We start from the raw sequence: 14,377 nt of genomic DNA on the forward strand, positions 1-14,377 counted from the left end.
CCAAAAAAGCCTATGAAAGGTACCAAGGGCATCTCATGGGGTCCCCTACAGACCCCGGGTCCTTGTGCAGTGCCCAAATGGTCAGTCTGCCCCTGGTCCCTACTGTAAGGGTGTCCACCACTGCCACAGACAGATAAATATGCATTGGGGAGGGGTATCTCAGTTAACTGTCCCCTCTAACCTCAGTTAGGAGGTTAGAGGGGACAGTTGGGGGATTTTATAGAGAAGCTTAACTCTGGGCTAAACAAATGTCTAAATACAAGAGCCATGTGCATACTTGCTTGAATATATAGAGAAGCTTAACTCTGGGCTAAACAAATGTCTAAATACAAGAGCCATGTGCATACTTGCTTGAATATTGGTGTGCTTTGTGTGCAGTAATCCAATGTGAAACTTTACCTCTGTGAAGGAGCTTCCTGTAATAAAGACTGATCGCTGCTGCTCTCTCTCCTTGTGCAAAGTGACTGGTCTTGTCTCCGCCCTCTCCTGTAGTGGGTAGAGCTTATGAGCCCCTCCCACAGCTCTACTCCCTGCACAGATTATGTACAGCACAGTGGTGATGTCACTGCTACACTTAGAAGGTAATATCTGGATTTGTAAAGGCATATGGTGCACACAAAATGGATTTATATCCTTTGTGGCTGTTGAGGAATGTATTTCTAATAAATGTTTTTTCTGCCTAGAGTTCAGCCTAAAGCAAGCCATAGATGGTTAGAATCTCGACCGCTTCAGCAGGGACTGGCCAAGATTCGAACCATGTACGGGCAGGCTTAATGTGGCCAAGTTGATTGATCGATGGGTACAACCTACCTGTTGGATTTTACATGAAATTATTGCTAGCGGCTATTATAGCCACTAGCAGTAATCACTGTGCAAGGGGGAGCCGTCTCCGGCAGGAGAACACAATGGCTCTACGGGAGGGATTCCCCCATCAACACTGACTGAGGTTGCAGGAAAGAAAATCGCTCCATCTATGGCTGGCTTTGAGGTGTAGTTGTATTTTAATCAACCTGTAGAGGTTAACTAGGGTGTAAAAACAAGCACGTGCTTAATCAGCACCTTTTGATTCCCTTGCAGCATTTTCAGTGCGAATTCCGCACCGCATCACAATCGCACCTCATTCATAGGAACCGATGCGGGTGTGTATGTTAAGTTAACAACACCCTGACATTGGTCCGCAAAATGCAGAATCAGATCGCATAGGTGTGAATACCTATGCGATCCAATTCTAGTGCGGACCAAAAAAAGGATCCTGCACATTTTTGGTGCTGTGCGAATGTGATTTGCACAGGAATGCAGTGCGGTACCTGTGCAAATCACATGGGATTTACCGCACCGCTGTAGTGTGAACCTAGGCTTAATGTTGGCATTTAATTCAGACTGATTTGCAGGAAATCACATTTAAGGCAGAAGTACACGGCCAATTTTGTACTAGCTTAATCAGGTTACTAAAACCACTAGCAATTGTCTACTGAAAGTAGTAATCATGGTCTACGCAAATAGAGACAATGGATCATTGTGGTGGAAGTTATACAAACAATGTAGTAGTGATTAATCTTACACCACAGGACCAGCGTGCTATTAAGGAAGAATTCCAGGCATGGTGTATTTGTACTTTTTTTTGCCAATGTAACTACAGTATGTACTGTACAATATACCAGTAGCAGCTTCTAGTGTGCTACTAGTATTAGTGTAGGTAAATTTATTGTGTATGATTCATGATAACTATGTGAGTCTGTAACTAGGGTGGGATACTGCAGGTCAGGCTGGATGACTTAACAGGTTGGGACTCAGTCGCCTCCACCTGGTTCTGGAGGACCATGGAAGCTTTCAGAAGCCAGTGGGTGGAAGGGGTGGAGACCTAAATCTGCATGTTTATGGGAGCCTAACCAATCCCAGGTTTGAAAGCCCTGATATAGTGGTCAGGCCAACCCATAAATATGGGAGAGTCAGGCTGGCAAGGAAGTTGGGTGGCAGATGGAGTGCTGAGGAGACTGTCAGTGGCCTGGGAGGGGTTCCCTACGTCTGGGTCCTCTAGGCCTGGGGGGGGGGGCCTCCAGGCTGAGCTCGGGCTGGCTCAGGAGGATCCGTTCACCATTATGGCATGAACAGGATCAAGGCCTGGGAGCTGTGGAAGCAAGGAGGACAGAGTGAGTACACCAGCACACCCAGGGATTTCCAAGGGGAGAGACTGCCACGTGTAGCAAACTTTCAAAGGACAACACTGTTCTTAACCCTTTATCCTTATCCTGGGAGATCTTCAGAGCAGCCAGGAGGGCTCTAGTGTCTGCAGGCTGTGGAGGTGGAAGCAGTTCTACAAGGGAGAGGAGATACTTCTGCATGTAGTTGTAACAATCTAAGCTAACTTTCAAAGGGGCTGAGAGTCCCTAGCCCGTAAGTTGCTGTTGCTACTGATATGTAAAGACTGACCCCTTTCAAGGAAAAGAACAGTTCTGTAAATAGGAAGAAAGTTTTCCCTGTGCATTGATTCAGTCAAATTGGGCATCTCTAATCCCTATTACCCTATCCATGTTATTTCCCCTAATAAAATAACAAAACCAAGCTCATGGACTGTTCACTGACTGTGGATGCAAGTGTGGAAAATGTGTGTTGTCTGGCTCTGCGGAGCATAGGGGGACCTAGAAACACAGCGGCCCTCAAGTGGGTAGGGCTACATACCATATATACAAATATAAGTATTAATAGCCAAGGACTTTCAGGGAGACCTACAGAAGTAATATGTTTTAATTAAGAGAATTGTAGGTTTCGTCACACTGATCATTCACATGTACTCTGGGGGAAGATTAATCGAAATGCATCAAGTCTATGTGTGGGAACCCTAAAATTTAGCACTGTGTTGTTTGTTTATTTGTGGTTTGGATTTTACCTGAATGTTTATAGTAAATTTATGTAATATATATGTAGTGTTCTTCTTGCTTCTATATGTCCCTCTGAAAGTCCTTGGCTACTAATATTTACATTTGTATATCTGAATTCAGGATTGAGGGCATATAGCACACAGTATATTGGATAACCCACTTTTGTATATACCATACCTGGCTGATGCCCCTAGAAGCTGAAGTTCACTGAAGTAGACATGACTAATCCAGTGATCTCCACTTGCTTCTGGGTCCTGTGCTGAGCTGCTGGCCTAAAGTATTGTAAATACAGGAGTTCGGCCACTCAGCACAGCACCCATAAGCAAGTGGAGATCACTGGAGTGGGTGGGACTGTGACGTCATCGCGGTGGGCAGGATAACTGCAGGACTATACAGAGGCATTGATTATGATAGGCACTTGCTGTGATACACAGAGATGCCAGTATTTTTTTCCATCTTAATGGGAGTGTAATTCTTTTGCTGCAGTAATACATTTTATATGACTTATACCAGGGGTATCCAAACTTTCAAACAAAAGAGTCAGTTTACTGTTCTTCAAACTTTAGCGGGGTGGACTTTGGCCATTGGGAGTAAACAATGCCCTACCTTTGGTATTAGGGGGAGATATATTGCCCCGTTTTTGTTGTCAGTGGAAGGAATTATGCCCCATCATTGGTGTCGGTGGAAGGAATAGTGCCCCATTGTTGGTGTTAGTGGCAGGAATTATGCCCCATTGTTGGTGTTAGTAGCAGGAATAATGCCTGAAGGGTTGGATAAAGGTAAACAAAGGGCCAACGTCTGGAGACCAGTGGCTTACACTATGAGCTCTCTTTGTTTCTTTATGGCTTTTTTTATTTGATGAGGAGGTCTATCTGATTAGGTGAGGGCAGACATGAGGATTACGGTGGTGGATGGTATTGCACACTATGGATTGGATTTGCACACTGTGGAAGAGGTGTTTTTGGGAATTAAGTGGACTGTACAGAGACTGTCACTATTTAATTTATGGGGAATTTATTTAAAAGTATGGGAATGCTATTTGTATAATTCTCATTTATTTGCTTATGAACTTTGGGATATGTGGATTTCGTCCTGTGTGAAGCACATACATTTACAGTATATATAGTTTTTCCATGTGTATTACACTTTTGTTTTCACAAAATGTATGTGATGTGAGAATTTAATGGTAATTACTTGCAAAGAAGCACTGCGGTATTACTTTAGAGGTAGATATACTGTACCACTGTATGGAGTGTTGCTTACTCTCTGTATATCAGGGCTGCTTTCCTCTTCTTCTTGTGCTCCTTCAGTTTCCCCAGCTGATACAAGGCATTGCCACACTACGGCCTCCTTCTCATATTCCCGTCTGTACATATTGGTCCTCTCTGATAAGCTGGCACGCCGCACAACCTTTCTGAGAAACAACCAAACTGTCAGATCACTGGAAGATGTATAGAATCAAGATGAAAGGATAGATTACTATGACAGTTACAGAACAAGACTTAGCTAATTGCCTGTATAAAGAACAATCTAAAATGTTCAAATACTGACTGTTTTATCAGGCTAAAATCAACAGAAAAAGATTGTGACCTAGAACAGAAAAGGCATACACTGTAATTTACAGTATTGAATTCTGAAGAGCATTGTTGAATTATTGGGGGAGATTTACTAAAGCTGGAGCACTCAAATTCTGGTGCAGCTGTGCATAGTAGCCAATCAGCTTCTAACTTCAGCTTGCTCAATTAAGCTTTGACAATAAAACCTTGAAGCTGATTGGTTTCTATGCAGAGCTGCACCAGATTTTGTACTCTTTAGTTTTAGTAAAAAAAAAAACATTGCATCTTTATAATTATAAAGACATTGCCAGTAAATGTGTTAAAATAATGTCATGTACACAAAAAAACTTTTATAATTTCTAGTTTTTAAATGATTTTTAATAATATAAAAATTCTAACTAAATAATAATAATATAATGTTTATAACTTATATACTATATATACATAGTTGGATGGTTGAGGCAGTGAGTATAGCCATGATGATAATAAGTTTTTAGACAACAAAGGTGGTTGTGAGTAGTCAGGAATGGTTGTCCCATTGGGGTTTATTTACTAAAGCTGGAGAGTCCAAAATCAGACTCCCTTCTGCATAGAAACCAATCAGCTTCTAACCTCAGCTTGTTCAATGAAGCTTTGGCAATGAAACCTGGAAGCTGATTGGTTTCTATGCACAAGTGAGTCTGATTTTGCACTCTCCAGCTTTAGTAAATAAACCCCATTATGTCCTGGATCTAACTTTAAAGTAGTAGCAAAGTCCATCATGCTAATTTATACCTACAGGTAAGCCTATAACGAGGCTTACTTGTAGATACAGTAGAGGAGATATTTACTTTAGTAGCAGCCGGTGACGCATGCGCGGAAGTGACATCACCTTGGCTTGTCTATTCAAACAGCTGAGGCCTGTGAACCTGGAAGGAAGGCTAGGTGAAGATGGAAGCACCAGGATCCGTGACAGTGTGACGCTGGAGGGCTTTGTATACAGGTAAGCCTATCATAATGTGCTAGTATACAGTGCATAGTTCCATAGTTAGTATGGCTGAAAAAAGACAAAAGTTCATCCAGTTCAACCATTAAAAAAAAAGTTATAATCCTATACCCACAGTTGATCCAGAGCATACAAGCACATAATGACATTACCTGCAATGGCCCAATTTTTTTTTGCATTTACTACCACTTTAAATTGGGATTGGGACTGCTTAAACTGTACATGAATTGAAAATTGGCGCATCCCTGCTGATAATGTTGTAATTGGTTATGTGGGTGGCCCTAATGGCACCACCACCATTTTCAATCAACTTTTGTTGAACTTTTGCACAAAACTCTCAGCCAAACAGCACAGGCATACAGTCAGATGCAGGTACTGTTCAAGTATTCTAACAGCTGGAGGGTGCTGGTGATCCAGAACACAATAGCCAGTACTACAGATCTGTCTATACACACTGTTTAGCATGCATGGGGGAATCAAGTGATTTCTCTTGTTCAGCCCCCTTGAGAATATTAAACCCGTATCTGAGCAAAAGCAATATCCCTTCAACCCCTATCCAACCCACCCACTCACTGCCCGTTCCTAATTAAAAAAAAAAAAGTCTACTCCCATGTGATACTGACCACCATCACACCAGGTCTCTTCCACTAGTGAAACCTGTTTATCCAGGCCCACTGCTGACCGGACATTTTTCATTGTACAAACACAACAATACCAATCACACAAATTTACCAGTATGTCGGTAAATGCACACTGTTGATTATGTGGGCTTCTAATGCTTTCAAAATCTTGCATTACCCAGTATTCTAGTATTAGTGACACTCAGAACAGTCATACAGACATGGGGATGGGTAAGGATAGGTGGCCTTCTCAAGTCTCTTAACATTGTTAACCCCAGTTTGCTCTTCCGGTTTTGGTATCTCTTCACATTAACATTATGGTTTCATAGACATTGTGTATGAACAAACAAAGTCAACAATTTCACATAGCCGTGTACACATATAGTGCAAAGAGTTAACCAGCTGCTTCCTATCATAACAGGATATTGGTATATTTGTCTAACACTTCTTGTTAAACACAGTAAATGTAGATGGGTTCATAAATAGAAACTCATGATTTACCGAAACCGCTCTGACCTTCAGCTATTAGACTTGACTTCCTTTGTAAATTGTGCCAGACAATAGACTAAACATCTGGCCACCGCCAGAACCTCTTAAAGTTTTATAATGAACAAGAAGGATCGCACTGAAGCTTGGACTTTTCTCATTTAAAAGAAAGTTCATATTACATGATCTCTGGTGCAAATACAAAGACTGAAGTGGTGATTTTCATGCTCTCATCTTGGTGCTGCTTTTATTGGAAGCAGGTACTTTTTGTACCAACCCAATGCAGTAATATACAAAACTTTCAAGGAGGAGAAAGTAGGCATGTCCAGGTAGGGCAAATCAACATGTTGACTGTTAACAGGTTTTCTGTTGTGAACATGGAAGATTAATTTCTCCACAGTGTCTGCAGCTAGAGAGGTTAGTAATGGCTTGTATTAAAGCTCTTTAGCTGCTTAGGAATATTTAAACACTTAGGGGTTGATTTACTAAAACTGCAAAATCTGGTGCAGCTCTGCACAGAAACCAATCCATTTCCAGGTTTTATTGTCAAAGCTTAATTGAACAAACTGAAATTATAAGCTGACTGACTACCATGCACAGCTGTACAAGATTTTGCACTCTCCAGTTTTAGTAAATTCACCCCTTAATGATAGTAGTTTAGACACAGGTGCTCTTTATTATTCTGGGAGGAGGAGAACCTAATGACATGACTGGTAGGCCTTTACTCCTCTTCCCCTACTGCAGAGTATTCTCTATAATATTATGCAAAAAAACATTCTAAAAGGCTGGCTCAACACCACCATCTGTATTTTATGAATGTCACGTAAAATGCAGATGTGGTGTAAATACTGCAATGTCTTTCAAAGAACAAAAGTGGCCTCCACTCTCTATTTTAAATATGGCCCTATGTGTGCTTTTAAGTGACCTACACCCCAGCAATTTGTATAATCCATATTATATTATATAGAGTATTAGGGCACTTTTACATGAACTACCACTCTGAAATTTACCACACATGGCACCATGAACCATAGAGGGTAACCACATTCTCAAGCACAGGTGCTGACTTGGAGGTGAAGATAGCCATTTATATTAAAAATGTACTTTTTTTTTAATTACAAGCCTTCCGGAGTGGCATAGGAAGGGTTAGCAGTGCTGCTGACCCACCAAATGCCCCAGTACAAAAGTACTGTCCGAGAATTTAAGTGTATAGTCAGCATCATCCTTCGTACTGACCCGTGGCTTCCAGTGCTGGAGCTCCTGCGGCTCAGAGAGGACTTGTTCTTCTGCTGAGACTTCATAATGAGGTCGTGCTTGTGCTTCAGCTCCAGCAGCAGAGATCGCAGATCTTCATCTTCACACAAATCTATGGAGAGAGGAATACAAATGTTTCATAAATCAGGAATGAAAATTGCAGGTAAAAAACGCATTTTTTAGTACAGCGAAAAAGTGTTAGCACTAGTAAAAATGTTTTTATTGCTGTCTGTACTTTCCTGACCACGACTGCAGCCCCACGTTGCTTCCATTACTTTCCCATGGGAACAGGAATTGCAGATTTCATGACCCAATGGGGTGATTTTATCGAAAACTAAAATGATGAATAATCAGCTATCAAGGCACTGTTCTAAATGTCCCGGAGCAATGATGAACCCGATTCTTTACTTTGCCACTTTAAGAGCCTATGTCAAAGCACTTTTTGCTCACATCAATCCTGTTTCCTCCCTAGACATGTCATTGACAGTGTGAAAGCAGCAGGGCGCTGCAGCATAAAGAGAGGTCAAATGCACCTGCCAGTAAATTCTGAATAATCTTTCCATTTCCATTAAAGCATTCCAAACCGATGTCAAATGCAAGTGGAAGGCATTCAAAAAGCAAGCCCACTGATACAGGCCCTAATACCACTGGTCGGCACAGGGCACAGGCAAGCTTATAAAGTTGGGAAGTGAACTTAAAATAAAATCAAAATCTAGACTCACCAAGAGGAGTTTCATCCAAAGAGGTCTTACTGCTCAGACTAGCTCCGTGCGAGACCAAAATCTCTGCCACATAGATCTGAAACAGGCAACACAGTCATTATTCTGGAGACTTTTTGAGGAAAGATGTTTTTAGAAATAATTTTATGTGGATATCCAGAAAAGAATGCACAGGAACTGCCCAACCAAAATAAGAGCAACCTAAAATGTGTGATTAGCTGAAACCTCTGTTTTTTTCTTTATTTTTGGATAGAGCATAAAGGATTATAACCCCTATCAAGATTTTTTTTTTTTTTTTGCTACCTGTGTCTCCACTTGATGGATTCACCCTCTGTTTGTTCTAGTGACCACAACACTCAGATAAAAAGTAATTGGAAATCTTTCATTTTACTGGAATTCCCCTCACATTGTAGACATTTCCTTTAACATTCTATTGTGTCTTTGGGACAGTGAAAAAAAATCTTCGAAGGGGACACAGAAATAAACTGACCCTTCTATTCTCAATACAAAACTGCAAAAAAGTTTTGGCTGTACATACACTTTATCATTATGGGGGAGATTTGGTAAACTTGTTGCACACAGAATCTGGTGCAGCTGTGCATAGTTACCAATCAGCTTCTAACTTCATTAAAGGAGAAGTACAGCCAAAGCTCTTTTGGCTGTACTTCTCCTGTGGATCACAGGAGTGCGGCTCGTTCTGCACTCCTGTGACTCATCCTTTGACCCGTCCTGTGACCCGCTGAAGCCCACTGTCAACTGATGTCACTCAGCCAGTCCAGGCTGGGGAAAGATCCCAACTTTAAAGTAGGGATCCAGTCCAGAGTCTGGAGTGGCACTTGGCTCAGCCTCTCAGTGAGCCACTGAGAGCCTGAGTAAGCCACTCCCTCCCCCTCCACAGCCAAGCCCTCCAGTGAGCATGGGGAAGGGAGGGGGCAGAGCAAACAGTCACCGCTCTCTGATCATAGCGGTGGTGACAACGCATCGATCATCAGTCATGTAGTCGCTGAGTTCTCACCCTTAGAGCTGGGGACAGATGCAGCATCGGAACGGTGCTACATCCTCCTAGGTATGTATGATTTTTTTTTTTTAAATCCCATGGTACGCTTCTCTTTTAAGTTTTGACAATAAAACCTAGAAGCTGACTGGTTACTATGCACAGCTGCACCAGATTCTGTGTGCACCAGTTTTAGTAAATCGCCTCCTATGTGTTGTTCAGTCTGTAGGTCCACTATAAAAAAATATTGTATTTCAAAACTGTGTATAATACATAAGATGACTTTGTCCTTTCTTTAAATAAAATGCTTTTATTTCCATTTATCTCCACATTTATATGAAGGGCAAACTGTCTATCAAACATGGCCGTGCTAAAGGTTAGGCAAAAACGTTTAGGGGTACTGTTGCAGCAATATAATAATTCTCTAAAAATAAGAAGATACAAACCATGTTAGCACAAGATGATCATTGTGAGAGTGGCACTAAGCCTAAGATTACCAAGTCCCTGGTCTGGAGCCCACAGAAATGTCCTGCAGGATTTGGGAAACTCAGCAGTCCCACACAGATCCCCCCAATCTGCCCCTCCACTGACTTTCAACTACTTACAGCCTACTTCCGCTCTAGAGCTACCCAGCCTTGTCCACAATGACCAACCTCGAGTAGTTGTTTGGAGGGTGAGGGGTGGCACAAGATAGCTAACCAAGGGAAAAAGTAAGATCAATCTGGTTCTGGTCCCAACTACTCTCCCCATTACATTTATTGGCCAGTTGGGTTTTCCAAGTTAAAAGCTATTTTTTTTTCTTGCAACAGGATTAGCCAGGTGCCTACACACACGCAACTCTTCCTGATATGTCCAGATCAAGCAAAAGGTCTCAAAATGTGTGTAGGCACCTTAATCGTTTAGCTGAACAATTAAACACAACAGAGCAAAACTAATTTACTGAAGGCCACTTAAGATATTAAATTGCTTTTGGGATACAAAAGATAAGTGGAGCACCTGCGGCACACCAATGCAAAAATAAAACTGAACAGTTTCCCTGCTTCTAACCCAATAGCCTCGTGTTGCTAGGCAGCAATGCTAATGTACCCTAGTTAGGCTATCTTCATACCGGCATAATGACATCAAATTCTAAACTAATCTCTCAGTCTGAGCACAACGTGTTCTTACCTGACCCCAAAATGCTGCAGCATGCAGAGGTTCCCACATATCTGGGTCCTTCACATCCACTTGAGCCCCATTTTCAAGCAGTGTCTCTGCTACTTCTGCATAACCTCGAGAAGATGCAATATGGAGCTGTACAGGAAGAACACAGGTTTTAAGTTAATATTAATATTTAAGGCCTATAGCCAGTCAATTTTTTTTTTTTCAGGGGAGAGGGTCAGGGAAATTGTCCTTTGTTCTAGTGTGACTGCTACCGAGACAGGAAGGCACACACAGTACTACAAATATTACCAGGATTTAACCCTCTGGGTCCCTCTAGAAGAGAATTGTCATCACTTCCTGTCCTGACCAGGGGCGGACTGACCATTTAGAAACTCGGGCACTGCCCGAGGGCCCGTGGTCAGCAGGGGGCCCCATGAGATGCCCCTGGTACCTTTTTCATAGGCTTTTTTGAGTTTGGGCAAGGACACAGGGGCCCCATGATCCCCTATTGCCCGGGGGCCCCATGAGTTGTCAGTCCGCCCCTGGTCCTGACATTAGAAAATGGGTGGCTCTACTTTCTGAACCAAACAGACTATACTGCACAGGACAATGCTGTCAATCCAACATGCTTTCAGGCAGTGAGAAAGGGAGTGAGGAGTTTGATAGGAAGTTTACAGGAGAACTCAGGGAAGACCCTAGCGGAGATTATGTTAATATAGCGTCCAATGAGCAGACATGTACATTGTAACACAGGAAAATCTAAATCTGCAACAAGAAATACAGTAGTCTTGTCACTCTGCTTACTATGCAGTATGACATCTATGCCTGAATTTGCAGAGCAAATGAACATATATGTGTTTGGATGGTGTATTTAGATACACTTCTTGGCCTTTTGGCTAAGATCAAGTCTAGTAACTGTTCTTATCAGTGTTTGAGTGCTTGCCCATTTTTCAGTGCAGCCAGTTTAGCTTCATTTAGGGAAAAAATAATTCCTAGGGCTACAGTGTGAATGAGCCCTTTGTTCCTGTGGCTGCAGCCGCTTGGAGCTTCATGCAGGCAGCCTATTTTAATGCATGGGGACACAGCAGCTGTAAGGACACAGTAGGTCCTAATTGGACAGGCGAGCGGGTGCATGGCCCCAAACGCAGGCAGTGTGATTCCAGGGCTGCGCATTCACACGTCTGTCAAATTAGGACCTGTGGCTGTGCCCTTACAGCTGCTGTGTCCCCAAAGAGTAAGTATTATAGGATGCTTTGTACTAGTAGGGAAGCTAGACCCTGGTGCGCATCACTTTGCTGAGATGGTCAGGAGTCCGAGCACCCAGAGCATAGCTAATAGAACCCCAATATCTCCACCGCCACTCCGGAACACGGCGAAAGTGAAAGAAGACAGCGCACTCCAGCTCCCATCTACTCCAGCAGCTAAAGTCTAGCTGTCAGAGCAGACAGGAAAACAAGGTTCTAGAAGGAGGAAGGCTATAGTGGTTGAGAACCAGTGTCCTAGGTAGCTTCTAAATGCTGGAGTGTCAATGTGAATGAGGAAAGCAAAGTCTGCTTGAAGCAGGTCAATGCATGTAAGAAGGAGGTCAATAGCAGATCATATGTTCCTGTGAATAAATTAAAAATTAGCTTAGTACCTTCTCACACTGATTTCAAACTGATGCCATCAACATAAGCCCAAAAGATTTTATTTATAATACAATTCTTGCCAATGGATATTTCTAACAGTGCTGTTAGAGGCCAGTGTGTTCAGGAGCAGCAGCGTTTTGGCAGAAAAAATGCTTGATGCATGTAAATGTGTCTAAATACAAGTTAATGCTAGGTGCATCAAGGCCTTAAGTGTTAATTCATTTCAATGGCCAGAATATATTAGTATATTTTTTTTACCAAAATGCTGCTGCCAGAAAGAAAGGTGCCCCATGTCCATGAGGCCTAAAAATGATCTAATGGATAATTCTGAATCAATTCTTCCCCCAAGCAGCATGCTTTGTTAATGTTCTGTAAAAGAGGGAATAATCAATTGAATATAACTTTGCAAGCACATCAGTGAAAGCAGCAATGCATCAGATATGGATAAATTGCTGTAAATGTGTTCTACTCAATACAAGCTCTCTCTGAACTGTGGGATGAACAGTTGCTGAGTGCTCCCCTTATGATAGACATTGTAGGTATAGAACCTACAGGCATGAATTGCCTGTACAATAAATTAACCTATCTCACCAGGGTGGCCCCTTGGTTGTCTGTTCTGTTCAGGTCCTGTCCGGCTGATACCAGCAGTCTGATGTCACTTAGCATGTGACGCTCCGGAGCCTGGCGGGCTTCATTAACCATTTCTTGTGTGATGCCTACGGGAAACAAATTGGTTAGTGAAAGGTAAAGGCTTTAATTTTTTCTGAGTTAGTCATTAAGTTGAAAAAAGTGTGCAGTTCAGGAGTCCTGACTTCCCTTGCTGCATGCTTGATCTAATTCTGTGACCCAAAAGACTCTAAAGTAAACCTTCCTAGGAACAGACACCACATCATGCTTCATATTACCTTTATTGCTCAAAAAAGTCTCTTTGTTCTGTTTTCTGATTTATTTTCAGTTTATTATTGAGGTTTTAACTTTGCCTTGTGGCAAAATTCTACCAGCTGCCATCCCACTGCCATCCAATAAGACTGCCCTTACTGGACACCATGGCAGCTTTATTTGCAGCTGGCAAGCCTTGAAGTCAGAGAAAGTCAGAACTTAGTAATTAAAGTGGAACTCCACAAACACAGTTTTGGTTCTGCTGGACAGGTGAGTGCGTGTTTTTAATTTATCCCAGCATGACAGGTACAGAGAAATGGGGGGTGATGTACTAAAACACAAATCTATTATATTGCAGCTTAGATGTGGTGAGTTTTTTTCAGGCAAAGAATATTTTTTAAAAGTAGAGCTATCTTCTGTGAACTACAGAACACCTCTTTCCTAGGTGATGAGGAAGAGCATTAGAGAAGGGGTTTGTAGTCCCAATCAGGAGAGCTGCCTAGGGTGACAATGCTGCTTCTCCATAGATACAGTACAGTGAGTGAGTGATTTCACTGCAGGAAAGGAAGCATGCTATGGGCAGGATCACCAGGTAAAATTAATGGAAATGTCTAAACAAAGACAATGAATACATCCATCAAATCTTAGGGCTCATTCCAGGGGAGCTCAGCCCCATGCAGTGACCAGAGTTGTTTGTTCACTTTTTTTACTGCCACTAGACTGTGTGCACCAATCCCTGTGTACCTGCAAACGCGGCTTCTACAGATGAGTCTGTACAACCGATGCATACTCATTCTCATTCCGTGATCTGCTGCACTCAGCTCAGTGCTAGTAAAAAAGTATACAAATTGCTATAGCCACTGCATAGGGTTGACACCATAAGGAATAGTAAACTGTAATATATAACATTTTTGTTTTTGGGTTCAAATAATCTAAACCAGGGGTGCTCAAGCTGTGGCCCTCGGAGCCCTCTGATGTGATCCTTGACCTCAAACCTGGTAAGCTCATGCCCGGGTTCAGAAACTCATTGATCCCGATCTGGGCTTGCCGACCTGCCATCCCAGAGCACCAGAGTGCATTGAGTCAGTGCCAGAAGCGTAGGAAGCAGGTGGCAGCATAGAGAGCAGGAGCCACATAAGCCAATGCTTCCTCTGTAGCGCTGGCTCCTGTCCCAGGCACAGTGATACCAAGTGCACATTTCGCCTGGGACCTTTCTAACAGCCTGGAAATGGAG

General features: G+C 42.5%; 1 protein-coding gene, 1 long non-coding RNA gene and 1 other non-coding gene across 4 annotated transcripts in view; 2 read left to right on the forward strand and 1 right to left on the reverse strand.

Annotated features, from left to right (window-relative positions):
• Nucleotides 1–14,377, forward strand: part of LOC149465790 (uncharacterized) — a 98,760-nt gene that overhangs the window by 46,385 nt on the left and 37,998 nt on the right. Inside the window, exon 2 of one of the 2 annotated variants that reach the window (XR_016312206.1) lies at nucleotides 5,329–5,417. The exons of the other annotated variant lie outside the window; for it this stretch is intronic. This is a non-coding gene — a long non-coding RNA (uncharacterized LOC149465790). The remainder of the gene's footprint in view (nucleotides 1–5,328; nucleotides 5,418–14,377) is intronic. 2 annotated transcript variants of the gene reach the window in all.
• Nucleotides 1–14,377, reverse strand: part of PPP1R16B (protein phosphatase 1 regulatory subunit 16B) — a 90,012-nt gene that overhangs the window by 13,175 nt on the left and 62,460 nt on the right. The window contains exons 6-10 of the mRNA XM_089673305.1: nucleotides 12,856–12,980; nucleotides 10,661–10,786; nucleotides 8,503–8,578; nucleotides 7,763–7,892; nucleotides 4,143–4,293 (exon numbers count right to left, since the gene is read on the reverse strand). Of these exons, the coding sequence (XP_089529431.1) occupies nucleotides 4,143–4,293; nucleotides 7,763–7,892; nucleotides 8,503–8,578; nucleotides 10,661–10,786; nucleotides 12,856–12,980 (608 nt within the window). The remainder of the gene's footprint in view (nucleotides 1–4,142; nucleotides 4,294–7,762; nucleotides 7,893–8,502; nucleotides 8,579–10,660; nucleotides 10,787–12,855; nucleotides 12,981–14,377) is intronic.
• On the forward strand, nucleotides 11,513–11,706 carry LOC149465792 (U2 spliceosomal RNA). Its single transcript, XR_016312220.1, has one exon. It is a non-coding gene; the product is annotated as a U2 spliceosomal RNA (small nuclear RNA).

This window comes from Staurois parvus, unplaced genomic scaffold (assembly GCF_062004578.1).
Source record: "Staurois parvus isolate SC_StPar_1 unplaced genomic scaffold, SC_StPar_1.0 ptg000137l, whole genome shotgun sequence".
Classification (NCBI taxonomy): Eukaryota; Metazoa; Chordata; class Amphibia; order Anura; family Ranidae; genus Staurois; species Staurois parvus.